Raw genomic sequence first — 15,760 nt, 5'->3', positions numbered from 1 at the left:
CCGCTGGCACCTGGGGCGCTGAGGAGGCGCCGGCCCGGGCGCCCGGCCGCGTGTCGGGCTCCGCAGCGACTGCTCCGCCGCGCCTGCCCGGCACCCGTCTGCAGGGATCGGGCAGGGCCGGTCCTGCCGCGCACGGGGCGGCTGGTCTGCAGCAGGTTGCTTTTCGGGTAGCAGTTTGGGCAGTGGTGACAGCTGCCGGCACTTGGCGTAACTTGCGCTAAAGAAACTGAGTCATAGGTAGACCCCTCCAGTGACTTAGCACGTTCAGGCTAAATTTTCGAGGCAGCCCTGATTCAGATTGCTTGTTTGTGTGCTCTGCCTATAATTGCTGCTGTCTTTTGTTGTCAGTTCTAATCTGCTGCTAAAATTCGGCTCGTCCGGGGAGCTGGTTCAAAGTTGCGCTGCAAAATCTTGCTGTTTCAGTTGCTCGCTGTCCTTCGATGTTATTTTGCCTTTAAAAACGTGAGAACCTCCTTCATTACGCTTCCTGCCAAATGGAAACAGCCTTTTATATGTATTCCATACCATTTCTCCCTTTTCTTACAACTGTTCAAAATACGTTTTCTTCCCGTCCTTCATCTTAGTTTATTGATTTCTTTTTCATGCTGTTATTCCCAAATGCATTTCAGAGTTCAATACAGCTTGTATGACTACTGATTTAAGGTATAAAAATGTATAAGTTTTGAATAACATTTCTCCCGATACTTGTTTATACTGATTTGCTAGAAAAGGTATGATGCAATATGAGCTATGATTAACATGGGTTTAGGGGCTTTGGAGGTTCTTTTCTTTTGATAGCTGGTGAGTGGCACTAGAGGTTTAATTCAGGAGATTCCATAATTATGTCAGAAATATTACATATTACAGATGAAACACTTTGGTTAACATTTGTATCAAGAAGTTAAGCACACTCATCCTACTCGTTGCTACTTCGTACTATTCATCATGGCTGTGCACTGGGAAAAGCGTAGTAGCTTTTAATGTCATTAGTATTAATTACATGGCTTGGTGTGCATAATACTTGTCATTTTCAAAGCATTTCCGTGCACGTTATTAAATACTTACATGTCTTACAAACATATTGCATAAGGGATGTCCTCCTGACTTTCACAGATGGATAACTGAGGGATGGGAAGAAGAACCTTGACTTACTGTTAATAAAAGCTTAATGCCACAAGAAGGGTTTGCAGCTGAGCAGAGGTGAGAGCTAGAGAATTCCTAGCTCCAGTGCTTTGTATTTAGGCCAGTGTATTAATAGCTTACAACATCATCTGCCTTGGGTAGTCTCTGTGCTGTTCTAGGGAAGATAAAGCGCACGGCACGCTATGAAGACTGTAACAGGTTAGATGCCTTTCAAGACCTGGAGTATAGTCCTTTGGCTAGTTTCGTTTAAGTAATATTTGCCTATGCAAAAGCTTGCTGTCTTTGTACGTGCTTCTGAGCAAAGCAAAAGAACACAAGCTCCTCTACTTAAGCTCAGCAGGCTGAATCTGGACCAGAGCCAATCCAGAAATACAGCCAAGTTAGCTTGGTGCTTTGTTTGAGCTACTGTGTCGTGCTATAGAGCATCGAGATCAGAGCAGGTTTGCATCAAGCCACTTTGAATATGGGCAGAGCTGTCTTCCCAGTTGATGATGTAGCCTAAAAACTTCAATAATTCTTTTATTTCTAGAGGCTGTCCCTTACTGTCACTGGTGAACTGCTTACTCTGAAAACCCTGTATAAGCTTCCTGCACTTTTACGTGGATAGAGTTTCTTGGTTTTGAATGGCTAGTCTTTTCATAAACATTAACTCAGGTTAAAAATAGTCTCATCCCTGTTCAGAAAGTACTGGTATATTTAGTAATTGATGTCCTTTGATGCGTATGTCAGGGCTGGGATGGAGTACATTACTATACTGTTCAATAATTAAAAGCAATTTGATTACATCTCTACATATATTGGGGGACAGGACTAATTTTTACAATACCCTTAGGAAGCAAAATGTATTGCTGCCAACACTTGCTGAGCTCACTGCAGGTTACTGTATGCTGGACATATCAATTTGAAGCTGTAAGGATTGCCAAGAATAAGAAGCCTCTTCAATATGAGACTGAACATTGATTTCTTCCCTGGGTAATCTTACTTGAAGGAGCCAGTTCAGTCACCTGGTCCTCTTTGATAAGAAATGTAACTATTTTGTTGCTACGATGAAAGATATCTTTCCTGGAAGAAAGTCCAGTATCTTTTTCTCTTGTTTTTTAAAGGAGCTCTGCTGACGGTGGAGCACGTGAAGAATGATGTTGAAATTTCAGTGGAAGAAGGCAAAGAGACCATCCTCCATGTGTCTGAGTAAGTGACTTTGCATCTCTCCTTCTAGCTTTGGGTCAGCAGTTTTAAAGATCACATGGCTGTAGCATTGACAGTAACCTTTTCAGGTAGGAGGAAGAGAAGAATACAGTTTTATTCATCACTGCATTACTGATGTCGCTTTCTAGCACAGACAAAACATCTACAATATATTCTAAACTTGATCTTTATGGAAAGAGCTCTGGTATTATTTGCATGCACTTACATCTAATCATTTATGCCGTACCAGTCACTTTATTGATTAGGTATTTGCCTTTTTGAGGTGCCATGGATCATCAAAAGCAAGGCCATTTTGTACTAGGCAAGATTGGTATACAAGATTCCTTGGACTTGTACGTATGTGGTGGAATGAATTTTAAAGGTTTATATGGCATTATTTTGGGCTCACTGCTGCATATAAGTGAAGGCATGATGTTATCTCAGAAAAAAGATGTTATCTTAGCACTCAGAAAAGTGCTAATTAACTATGCCGTGCTACCCAGTGTATCCATCTGCATCCTGTAGAAACAACCTTGGAATTTTTTGTAGGAATCTATTGTCTACCCTTCTAAAAATACTCTGCCATTGGAATAAATATTTTCAAGTTTGGGGTGTGAAGGTGGTTTTTATGATCTGAGTAGGATCATATGCATATCAGAAATGCAGAACTAATGCTATTAGTTTTGGGAAGCTGCATTGTCATCTTAGATTCCATATCAGGTAAGATACCTGGATATATCAAGAGGAGATATCCTGATATCTTAAGTACCACTGACATATCAGTGGAAATCTCTCATGTCTAATATCTACAGTAAGGAGCATATTTTGACCCATAAACATTGCAGTCCTAACTTAAAGTGTATTAACGCTATGATGAGTTTGGAATTAGTGATTTTAAGTGTAGTTTTTCAATACTGTTTTTTTTTTTGGAAGAACAGGGGAAAAAAAATCTATTGTTCACAGACATGCTGACAAACTTGCCTTTTGTGAGCTATTTCGGTAGAAGATGCTGTTAAAGCCACCAATGCATCATAAATTGGTATTCCTGCATGCATGTAGAATGGTTATAAAAGCAACATGGTATTTTTATGTTGTGTTGCGGAGATCCTGACTTGATCCTCATAAATTAACACCGACTGAGCTTTTCCACTGTCTTCTAACCTGAGGGAAAGAGCTTGTCACTACGTACGTGTTTCTGCAAAAAAATCGAAGCACACGATGATTCACAGTCTTCAATCACAGTGATTGCTTTACTGGTTGCAAATATTGCTTTCTGTTTAAAATGTTAGACTTGAACTCAGATATGAGTTCTTTCCTTACTGTAGTCTCTGATTTTTACATGTTGTCTTTTGCTGTGCCTAGTAATGGCATTGAATTTGTGATTTTGAGTTGAAGCAAGAGAAATGTGGCAGGTTGTATTGGGACTTAATTGGTACGGCATTAATAATTTTCAGTGTGTGTTATGCACATGTGGGATACAGCATACATAACAGTTAATTGGATATTTTTTAGTCACATGAGAGAGTTTTTCCCTTAAGTAGTCTTGGTCAGATTTTGGTTTCATTTTCCTTTCTCAGTTTAGGCAGTGTGTGTGTATATGTATATACCAAAAGATACACATGCGCATATGCACACTCCTGTGACACATGGGGATGATCTTGGAGTAATACAAATTTATATACTTGGCTTTGAAATAATATCTTCTTTTATTAAATAATTTTATATTACCATGCCTTCTTCCCACTGCATTGCAAACCCACTCATTTTAGCTGTAATGGAAATCATCAGAAATGTAAAGCCAAAGCTCTTCTTCTGCACTTTGGCTGCATGTGGATAATATCTAGAATCGTGGTTCCATCAGATGGAATTTTTTGTGTGTTAGTGTCATCTCATCCCTGGCATTGGATTATGTTTAAGAAGTTATTCCAAACCTCAATATTGCATTAATTTTCTCTTGCTCAGTTGTACAATCATTTTAAAAATTGATTCTCTATTTTAAAGTCTGTTAAAAGTGTATCTGTAACTTGAGAAGCATCAGCTGAACTCATGTCTCAACTAATGCTTTTGGTAAATGGATTTCATGGCATCAGTTCTGCTGAAGCTATCTTATTTTGGCATGACCTGAAATTCACTTGGGATATTTCAGACTTTGATTTTTTTTTTTCGGGAAACCATTAGTTCTAATGACTTGACTTGAACAAGAGAAAACATTTTATTTGCTATTTTTCTAGGTTGTATTTTGAAGTGCAGTTAAAATGTGGTGACAAATTTTTCAGCTAACTAGGTGAAACTTAGCTGTCAGCTTGTTAGCTGAAAAGTTTATCACTAATTTGAGATTATGAATTTTATTTTAAAGGTTATTTTTGAAGCCTTAGCTTCAAAACTTCATGTGATAATAGCTCCTAAACAAACCACTCTGCTAAATGTTGAAGGCATTATGGAGTGGTTTAGTATACCTGCATCTTCTCAGATAACAAACTGCAGTAGAGCTTTTCTGTTTTGTGTTGTGAGCACATGCGTGCTTCAGAGTAATATTACTGTTACGCAGATGTATCTAACCTCTGCACAGAACCATTCTGCAATGCTTTTTACAAATTAATTCAAATAATGATTTATTACAATTGGAGATTCTCTGTGGTTTGTGTTTGTTTTTTTTTTTTCCTCCTCCCATCTTGTCTTCTGCTTCTTGAGTATTTGCCCTGGTATTGAATTATGTGGCATTTCATGTCGCTTTTGAGAGACACTTACTCTTTGCCTGTAACATTACATTGTCCCTGGTTATTCTTCCTTCCTTACCCCTGTGGTTAGCAGGCACTAGCTACAAAGAACAGCCTTAATGTTTTGTAACTTTTTCAAAGGAGGCCAATTAAGCACTATGTTTAGGTGGAAGTAGATCTTTCTTCCCAAAGAAAATAAACAACTTTTTAAGCACAAGTAAGATTTTGCTCAGAGTAACATTGTCACATTTCATATATTTATTCCGTTTTGCTTGAGTAATCAAGGGTATTTGTTTTAGTATGAACTAGTAAAAACAATAAAAACACATTTCACAGACTTTCTGTAGGTGCAAATGTATTAGAAATGTTTTGTTTTTCTCAGTTTGAAAAAGCTCCATTAAAATCTGATAGCAGTGTGAAATTATAATAGGACATACTTTGTGTATGTTAACCCTCCCACTGTGGCTTTTGTTTTTACTTTTAATTGAAGGATCTTCCGTATACTGGATCCTAGAAGCTTGAAAAGCTGTAAGCAAAAAAAACTACAAATGAACTATGTTCCTTAGGTTTTAGTTCAGTTAACGTAATGAGACTGGCTGATCCATTTGTACTAAAAATGGGACTCATTATAATTGTTAATATATCAAGAAGTCTTCTATATCTTTTTCAGAACTTTCATTGATTTTTGCAAGGCTTTTTGAGGGCTATCAAAAATTCTTTTAATTTTATAAGGACACAGTAGATGTAACAGGAAGTACAGAACAGTGGCAGAACAGAAATGAAACCTTGTTTGGACAAATTGAAGTGTAGCATTCAGTCCATTAAATTGAGTGGAACAGAACACTTACAGCAACTCTTTTTGGTGATGTCAGTGCTTGTTTAGAAGCAATTGGAGGTCTAATTTTGTAATCTACACCTATGTGGGACTGTGGAGATGAGTATTATCTGGAGAATTGATGGGTGTGATGCATCTTTCTTCCAAAGCTCTTTAGTAAATATTAATGAAAATGTTTGCGTTTATCTTAGATGAATTTGAAGCTAGATTTCTGACAGTATGCAGCTTTTTGTAGTACTGTACGTAAGGTGGAAAAGGGAGACTAAAACACAGAAGGAAGTACTCTCTTTAGAGAGCCTTTCGCCTCCAGATCTATTGAGAATTTTCAGCAGCAGAATGGGAAAAACAAATTCAAATTAGGCTTTTATCTGGAGAAGACTGGGTGAAAAACAGAAATACAGGCAGCCAAGTTTGTTTAACAGAGGATAGTCTATGAAGTGTGAATTGAGTAAAGTTGAGTAACAAATGAACAGGTTTTTCTCCTCCGATGCTAGCCCGTAAAACCACGGTGGAGACCTCTTGATTCCTCTGTAAATTCTCTAGGAATCCTCTTCAAAGTCATCCTTCTTATATGAAAAGAAAAGAAAACCTAGGAATCCTCTTCAAAGTCATCCTTCTTTTATATGAAAAGAAAAGAAATGTTGAGTTAGCTCCTTATATTCTGGAAAATATGTAGAATACTTATGTATTCTGTCAGATGTGGAGAGAGAGTTTTATTCTTTGAAAGAATAATCAGTTTTATTTTCTTCATTACTGTCTATCTAAACAAAATTGTTTCATGTTTAGAAGCTTATTGTTCCATCTGGTGATAGAAAAATAAAGACTGATATATTCTTTTGCTAGATTTTTTTATTTTATTCTGGTGACCTGGTACCTGCTGGTTCATCCAGAAATTTTGTTTGCTTTACACGTTTCAACTAAGCGTGTACAATTAAAATTGAACTGGAGGTAGTAATTTAATGTACCTTTATTTTGCCTCTCTCTTTTTTAGGCATGTTTCATTTACCGATGTGAATTCAATAGCTCGTTACCTGGCTAGAGTTGCTGGTTCTACTGGGTTGTATGGTTCAAATCTGTTGGAACACACTGAGGTGAGAAGGAATCATGCCTCCCTTTTTTTTTTTTTCTTTCTTTTCCTTTTTCTTTCTCCTTTCTTTTGGCCTGCGATCAAAGTTTGTTTTGTTGGGTTTTTTTAGGAGCTTGTGTCTATTGTTCTGCATTTTATTGTTAGACTGAGATTCCAACTATAGGGGATGCTGTGAGAGGGTTTTGTTTTCCTAAGCTTGCTGCTGCTTATAAAGAAGAGTGATAAACTTGAGCATTGAGAGGGTTGCCCTTTCCCACCCCTGCAACAGCAACTCCTAACCTGACAGTTCACTACAATAAGGTAATTCAGGTTGGAAGGTGATACCTGAAATTTTCCCTCTTCACTTTCCTCAGCTCTATTGCCATCAGTTGCTACCTTGTAACACTTCAGTATAACACCAAGGAACACTGTATGACACTGAAATACTGAATTAGTTTTTGCTGTATATGATGGACGAAACCCTGACCCCGATTTCACTCAGTGATGTGTGGCGAGACATCGCCACATAGGTGGACTGTTCCCTCGTGCAAAGTCCTGTATTCCGTAATGCTTCCTTACTGGTGCCGTGAGGGCACCAGAATTTTTGTGCCACAGAAGGAAATTTTTTGGTCTTCCCTGCTTACACAGATTACAAAAAGTTATTAGGAACTGTGGATATGATCTGAAACGAGAGGGAATTCTTCCTGAGTCTAGCTCAGAATAATCATATGCTGAATTTTAAGTTGGTGGCTGAAACTAACAGATAAATTGAAATTTATTTCCTCTGAAATTTGAGGAGGGAACTGAAGGACTTGATTCAACTCTTTTCTACAACTACTTGAATTAAGTGATTACTTAGCAGTAATCACTCTTTGGCCCTTATAGCTGGTCTCAAGGGAAGTGTTGCCTTAGTATATTGCTTGTAAGGCATTTAAAAAGTTGTAGGTTATCTTGTGGCTATTTAAACTTTCTGACTAAAAACCTTGTTTTTAAGTTAAGCCCCGAGACCTCTGCAAACACACTTTCAAGATTGGTATTTCTGATAAAATAGTTCTTTTCACTTCTGCATCTTTCAGAAATAAAGTTGTACTTCGAGAAGTACAGTGACAGCTGCATTTGAGGCACAAATATTTTGGAGCATAACTGCAAATGACTGAACTGAATTCTGTGGGAATGTAATTTTATCTGTGTCTGCCACGTTGGCTCGACTATTGGCAGGATTCCTGATGCAGTTTACAGAACACTTGCATGTGAAATAGGGACACAGAATTAGAAGAGACACTTAAGTCTCTTACAGGATTGAGGGATTCAATTTATAGATAGGGCTACATTATTAACCAAGGGCCTGATTCGTAATTTTTTTTTTTTTTATTTCTATACCAAGATATATTCCCTTTTATAGGAGGAGACTGTTTTGCAGGAGAGGGGGGAGGGAAATGAGGTGGGGGAGGGATTTGATTTCTTTAAATCTAAAAGGAGATGAAGCAGAGAATATAGGGACAGAGGGGAAAATGGTATACTTGTCCAGTAGCAGTACCAGGAAGATCAAATAGGTCGCAAATGGGGTTGAAGGATAATGACGATTATTATATACTGTGTGTGATAAATAAGTACCGAAGAACTGCTGATTATTTTTACGAATGGGAATAGCTTCAGTAAAGTCGGTATCTTCAGCAGTTTGAATACAACCTGAAGGAAGAAACTAAATTTAATCACTTAGTATAGTTCTGGGTGAAGGTTTCAGTATATTTTATTTTAAGTGGTCTTTGAGCATATATTGTGATTTATTGTCTGATATATTTAATGCTAATGTTCCACTTAATATTTTCTGTTCAGCTATTAAATGGATTGTATATTACTTCAGATTTTTAACAAGCTGCTTTCTCGTTCTTTTAGTAACTTTGACTATCTTTTGTCCCTTAAAACTAGATTGACCATTGGCTGGAGTTCAGTGCTACAAAGTTATCTACTGCCAGCCAGTTTCTTTCAGCAGTCCAAGAGCTCAACCACTGTCTGTCTCTGAGAACGTACTTGGTCGGAAACTCTCTGAGTCTCGCAGACTTGTGTGTCTGGGCTGTACTAAAAGGTATCAGTATATGTTCTCGCTTTCATTGGCTTGCAATCAGTGTATATCGGGAGTCCTCAAATTTCCTTTTTTGTGGATGCTAGTAGCGACTCTTAGCTGTATGCCAGCCTGTATACTGTTGTGCATACTGCTTTGACCTGTGCATCGCTAGTGATGGGAGGGAATAGTATAGCTTAGGAAACCCTAGAATTTTTTAAAATTGTTGTTATATGTGGAAATTTATAGGATGTAATTATAGATGGGAATTTTTTAAACTACTTTTGTGTTAACTCTAAGAGTGTCTTTTTATTACCTGTTGCCTAAACATGAAAATTTGCTGTGGCCCAAAATTTTGGATTAAATATTTAAATTATTTTGTAATGCAGAGTAAAATTTTATACACAGACTTTTGAATGACATTATCTTAGTAGAGGAAATTTCTTTGGTGTTTAGTTTGAATTATTAAAAGAGGTATAAGTTACCCTATGAAATATCCTTCAGACGTCAAAAGAAGCTTTGATGAACTGTTTTTAGGGGTTTGGTTTTTATATTCTCTTAGATGTGTGTCCAAAGTTGATAGGTCTCAATCTACCATTCAGTATGACGAAATTCGTCTTGTTAAGTAAAATACGTATTCAAGATTACAGGCTAACATCTTTAAGTATTTTTTCAAAGTTGCTGCTTTTGAGAGAAATCTGAAAGGAGTGTATTTCTTTCATTTTTTTTTCTCCTTTCCCCATCAGAATCTTTCTAGTGAAGCTGTGTTCCTTGAAAAGCAGATTGTGGGAATACAGCCCCTCAAAAACAAAGGGTAGTATTTATCAGAAGTGAAGCATGTATCAAGCTTAGAAAACATCAAGTGTAGACACACTAGAAGGATATTGTATATTTCTGTCTTGAAAAAAGAGGTGTTATTAATTTTGAGGTGGTGATACAAAAAAAATGTATGTTCCCCAGTACCCCCCACCTTCTGCTTTGATGAATCCAAGAAAGAATTCAGTATGTTTTGGGTTTGGAGGGAGTTTATTTAATTTGCTTTAGAATGGCTTGTCCCCACGGCTGAATGTCTTTTCAGAAGAGAGCATAAGTAGATTTTTTTAAAATTATAGTATTTTTTTAGTCTTAAAAATTGCTGTTGGTAATCATTCCATTTTTATCATTTAATAGCTTGAAAAATGTTTTCTTCTCTAACAGATAATAACATATGGCAAGAGCAATTACAGCAAAACAAAGCTCCTGTCCATGCAAAGCGATGGTATGGCTTTCTTGAGGTACAGCGTGCTTTTCAGTCAGTAGGAGCCAAGTGGGCTTCTGGTACACCAAAGGTTAAAATGGTAAGATTTACTCAGATCCTCTGGAGAGAGTAGCTTTATTTGTGTGAATACACTATAAGACTTTTTTTTTTTTTAAGTTAAAAGGAATCTGTTGTACAGTAAATTAAATTTTTGTAAACTCTTGTTTACAAATAAAGCTGTCACTTTCATATTTAGAAAGACATGAGTGGTGTAGTCCCGTGCTTAAATGGCATCATGTAAAAATGACACCTCTTAATCAGCACTGCTCTTTAGATACATTGTTTGCTTTTTCTAAAGAGAATTTTGAGATCCTGGTAGACCTGCAAAGATTGCAGCCTTTGGTTGGTTGAACTTGTTAATCACATTCAGGTTAAGAACACTAAGATATAAAAACTTGGCTAGCAACTGTTCTTTTCTTCTGTGGAATAAATTAAACAACTTAGTGAGACTTTTCAGTTCTGGATCAAATTTGAAGACAGAATAACTTAAAACTCCAGAATTAATCTTGTTTTGATGTACTATGAGTAATGTGAAAGTTGTGAAGAGGTGAATCTGGGGTCCCATATAGCAGCTTTTTGTTGTCTGGTTTGAAAGGAGACCTTGGAGCAGAAGCTATTATCTAGAGTTTTATATCTGATTGTACAGCTAATGCGATCTGTAAATGTCTCTCTTAATTTTTAAGCCAACAGAAAAGAAAGCGGATGTTGGGAAGTTTGTTGAACTTCCTGGTGCAGAGGTGGGAAAGGTCATTGTGAGGTTTCCTCCAGAAGCAAGTGGGTAAGAAACAGAAATACTTTGAGAAGGTTCTATTTGTGATTTTTCCTTCACAAAAAAAAAAGTGGTGTGCTTTGGTGAGAGTGTTAATCATCTTATCAGCCAAGACTTTTAAGCCAAAAGAGTATTTAAAGCTTTGTCCCTATCTACGTTAAAGCTGTATGTTTACTTCTCCTCTATACCTCATTGCAGTGTTCCCTGAACTTGGAATAGGGAGGTTAGTTGCCAGCAGGTGACATGTACTGCTGAGCAGTGGGATGAGGAGAAGCAGAAGGACGGCATTTGCATGGATAATGGAGGCGTGTGCACTGACAGGAGCTATGATGTGTAAATACAGTCTTTGAGTTGGGTGAAAGGACTCATAGTGCTTCTCAAGGAAGCTTAGATTTGAGAAGGGAAAGATGTATCGGATAGCCTCCCTTAGGGAAGCTTGACACCAGATGTGTCATGGAGGCCCTTGGCCCAGGGGTCTGTACTGTATGTAGTCCCAAAACACAAACTCCTTAAACACCACACAGTGGAGATGTGATGAACCAATTTCATAAATACCGTTTTCAGCCAGCTTTTAATTTTCTGTTTCTTTTTAGAATTGCCTGATGAGCTGTAAAATTTCCATGATTGCATTTCTTCATTAAACTGGCTGTTCAGCATCATGTGACTTCTAGTAGTGTTTCTTACTCTATTAGTCCAGTATAAACTGTTGCTCAAATATCATGAGTTATGTGCATGTATGTGTGTAACATATATTGTTCTCACATTACTTTAGTAGCTTTTAGTGTCTTAATTCTGGTGTTTTACTTAAAACACTGTTCTTTAGGGACACATATTTTTAATTTTTTTTGGAAGCAATTTTCATTTTGTGGATTTGGGTTTTTTATATTTAGTTTAAATTGACATTAGCTTTTTAGCTTATGTTAAAAATTCACAGCAACCACCATTTTGGAAAACTCCACTCTTCTGAATGTGGTTAGGTTCAGATTATGTGGTAGCTACTACTGAGTGTCATCAACAGTTGGTTTAAGTTAGTCTGTAAAACTGGAGATAATTGCAGTCCTATCTTTATATCCATAGTGACACTCTAATTTACAGATTTAGGTATTTTTAACAGTTAACTACTAAATTTATGGTAGAAAAAACATAATCTACTTTCATAAAAGTACAGTATTTCAGCAAATATCCTGGGTTGGTTTTTTTTGTTGGACTTAGGTATTGCTTTCCATTCTTTCTCCTTCCCTCACAAAAAACCCCAAACCTAGCTGAAGTAGTGCTGATGTATATATTTATTTTTTATTTCCTTTTTAGATATCTGCATATCGGTCATGCCAAAGCTGCCCTGCTAAATCAGCACTACCAAGTTAACTTTAAAGGAAAACTTATTATGAGATTTGATGACACAAATCCAGAAAAAGAGAAAGAAGACTTTGAAAAGGTATGATAAGAGTGCAGGGAAATCCATTCACTGTATAGCTAATTCAAAGGTAAATGTCGTGGATCTGCTCTTGCACACTTTTTTTGCACTAGATTTTTATGGTATCAGTATTACACTTAAGTCTTATGCTTGAAAGAAATTTCCATCATCTTTACCTTACAAAGCTTAAAGCCCTTTTACTGGTAGCTTATTTCTTCCTTTTCCCCAACATTTATTTTACAGTGTGTAGATACACAACTCTTGCAATATACTGTTGTTTTCATTGTATAAATACTACTTAGTCCATAACAAGTAATTTGTTTCAGCTTTCATCTCCTTTTCTTGTCCTACCTCTTTCTTGAAATTGCCTATGTCTGATCACATATAATTATAGGCTGTGAATTAATGGTAAGTGCCTGCATCTCTCTTCTTTCGTGCTTGTCATATTCTTATGGCTTATCCTTCCCAGACAACGGAGCATTAAAAACACCACATCTGGCATGAAGAGGGTAAAGGTTTGAGAAAACTAGCTTTCCTGAATATTACAGTATACAATTTCACGCTTTGCAGGTTATTCTTGAAGATGTTGCAATGCTGCACATCAAACCAGATCAATTTACGTATACCTCGGATCACTTTGAAACAATAATGAAATATGCTGAGAAGCTTATTCAAGAAGGGAAGGCATATGTGGATGATACTCCTGCAGAACAAATGAAGGCAGAGCGTGAGCAAAGAATGGAATCTAAACACAGAAATAACTGTAAGATATTTTAAGCTTCCGTCTTGCTTTCTTATCTTTTTAATTCGGCATGAAAACTTGCTTTTTATTAACAAAGATGGATGAGATGAATAATTGCATATCTCTAAGGTCCTTATAGGAACTTGGAAGTGTTTAGTGCTTTGTTCTGCAGGGCTGGAATAAGTGTACATTTAGACAGGTGCAGTGAACTTGTGTATGTATGAATTCATCACCATTTATTAGCACTTTTAAAAAATTCAAAATGTAAAATGTGTGAACAAATTTCAGTGTCTGAAGAGGGAAGGTGATGTTGTTTTTTGTTACTGCAGTCATAAAACATGGTTCTGTATCAACTTCATAATACCTTAGAAAATAATTTATTTTTATTGTTCTTAGGTGTTAATAAGAATCTACAAATGTGGGAAGAAATGAAAAAGGGAACAGAATATGGACAAACTTGTTGTCTACGAGCAAAAATAGATATGAGTAGTAACAATGGATGTATGAGGGATCCAACTCTTTATCGTTGTAAAAACCAACCTCACCCACGTACTGGAAGTACCTACAAGTATGTCCGCTTCCTCCTTGTATGGCCTGTGATTTTTGCTCTTTTCAGGGCATTTACCATTCCTTAGTAAACTTCTTTTAATACTTGGGACCTGCTAGCATTTTTCAGTCAGAATATGTAATGAGTTTCTTGACTTTCTGAAACTTCTGCAAATGACTTTTAAAACCTGTGAGTGGGTGATCATAGTCAGCAGTGAATATTATTTCAGTTTTGGTCCATAAATACATTGTAAGTCATGAAGAGCTTTGAGTCAAAACATGAATTAAGCCTTAATGGCTGTATCTTGGACAACAGAGCTGTTTGCTTTAGCTCTTGGAGCTTAAACAGAACCATGGCAATTTTACATTGCTACATTTTTATATTGCTGCAAAACATCCTTGATCTACTTACCTGAGTGGCTGCTTCCATTTTCACAGCAACTGCTGTCTTTGTGCAGAGTGAAGAATTACTACATTGTGCATTGAAGTAAGCCTACCTGATTGTTCAAGGCTATGGTTCAGTGCTTATTTGAAACCTCTGTTTCCAGCTATACAACTCCCTTTTTGGAAACATTGATTTAATGTGTGCATAATAGTAAAGCTATGTCTATGGGCAGGGGTTTATTTTTAAACATGAAAGCTTTGCATGTTATTCAGTCAACTAATGATTCTTTTTGATATTTAAGGAAAAAAATCCTTATCAGTCAGCATTTTATGTGTTTGAAAAGAACAGTAGCGGTGTAGGATTTTTTTTTTAATCTTGAATATTAAGGCTATCATCAATTAATTTCTTGAAGGATTTATTTGTTTTAAAAATGTATTGCCCTATGGATCTTTTTATGGACAATTTGTTGTGTGTGTGCTGTTTTAGTCTTGATCTGAAAGTTTTCAGGATCATAGATTATAAATATTTATAATATATAAATATAAATTATGCTTAGCTTAAATGTTTACATGTGAGGAAAGTGTTTTGTTCTTCTGCCCTGCTAATTGAAGGTCTTTATTCTCAGGGTTTATCCCACATATGACTTTGCCTGCCCCATTGTTGACAGTATTGAAGGTGTCACACATGCACTGAGAACAACTGAATACCATGACAGAGATGAACAATTCTACTGGATCATTGAGGCACTGGGCATAAGGAAACCATATATATGGGAGTATAGCCGGCTAAACCTCAACAACACTGTGCTCTCTAAGAGAAAGCTTACGTGGTTTGTCAACGAAGGTCTTGTGGATGGATGGTATGTTACATGGTTGTAGTTCAGCATTGTTCCTTAAGATACTCGTGACTGATGCACGCATTCTCTGTTTTGGACAGTGCTTAGACATCAAAGCAGCATGAATGAATATTTAAACAATATTTAAGAACAGATAATTACAGTGGCTTCGGCATGTACAATGTGTCTGTTTACTACTCTACAGTAACTGTGTACATACATATTCATATCCTGTAATAAACATGAGGTAGCTTATTTTTGGACTCTGGCTCTTGCTATGGGTGCTAGTTACACATTTTCCACTCTGAGTCATCGGATACATTCCTGAGCAATGCCAGAAGGGGGCCTGAATTGAAGAACGCCTGGTCCTATCCATGCAGTCAACTCTGTCCTACTTCCCTCCTGCCTGCCCTGCCCTGCCCTGCTTCTTTCTGTTCTTTTTTTCATGTTAACTGGATTTCTGCAGGTGGTGCTCGGTGGCCTAGTAGCCTAAGTATTTTCCTAGAAAGGGTGAGCTGTGGGTTTACACTTCTGCAAGTAGTTCGGAGTCTGGAGAGGCTCCTTCTTTGTTCATTCCCACAATGGACTAGCTGTAGGAGCACACCATCTAAAGTCCTCTCCTCATAGTACAGGAGTCTGAATAAATCCATGGATAACACTAAGTTAGACAACTGCTTGTGGTGTTTTTCCTGGGCTGGTGTTAGGTGACTCTGTGCTCAGCCTATGGGAGCATCATTTTACACAAGTTACTAGGCTGCCTGGTT

The 15,760-nt window shown here is 37.1% G+C and overlaps 1 protein-coding gene across 1 annotated transcript in view; it reads left to right on the top strand.

Moving 5' to 3' along the window:
- The first annotated feature begins 2,251 nt into the window (after window positions 1–2,251).
- EPRS (glutamyl-prolyl-tRNA synthetase) overlaps window positions 2,252–15,760 on the top strand; it is a 41,117-nt gene continuing 27,608 nt past the window's right edge. Inside the window, exons 1-9 of the mRNA XM_019471416.1 lie at window positions 2,252–2,331; window positions 6,872–6,971; window positions 8,876–9,032; window positions 10,206–10,345; window positions 10,989–11,083; window positions 12,383–12,509; window positions 13,059–13,251; window positions 13,627–13,798; window positions 14,787–15,020. Coding sequence (XP_019326961.1) covers window positions 10,343–10,345; window positions 10,989–11,083; window positions 12,383–12,509; window positions 13,059–13,251; window positions 13,627–13,798; window positions 14,787–15,020 — 824 coding nt within the window. The 5' untranslated portion in view covers window positions 2,252–2,331; window positions 6,872–6,971; window positions 8,876–9,032; window positions 10,206–10,342. The remainder of the gene's footprint in view (window positions 2,332–6,871; window positions 6,972–8,875; window positions 9,033–10,205; window positions 10,346–10,988; window positions 11,084–12,382; window positions 12,510–13,058; window positions 13,252–13,626; window positions 13,799–14,786; window positions 15,021–15,760) is intronic.

The sequence above is a fragment of the Aptenodytes forsteri genome, unplaced genomic scaffold (assembly GCF_000699145.1).
Source record: "Aptenodytes forsteri isolate BGI_AS27 unplaced genomic scaffold, ASM69914v1 Scaffold465, whole genome shotgun sequence".
Classification (NCBI taxonomy): domain Eukaryota; kingdom Metazoa; phylum Chordata; class Aves; order Sphenisciformes; family Spheniscidae; genus Aptenodytes; species Aptenodytes forsteri.
This window is presented reverse-complemented; position numbering and strand designations above follow the sequence as displayed.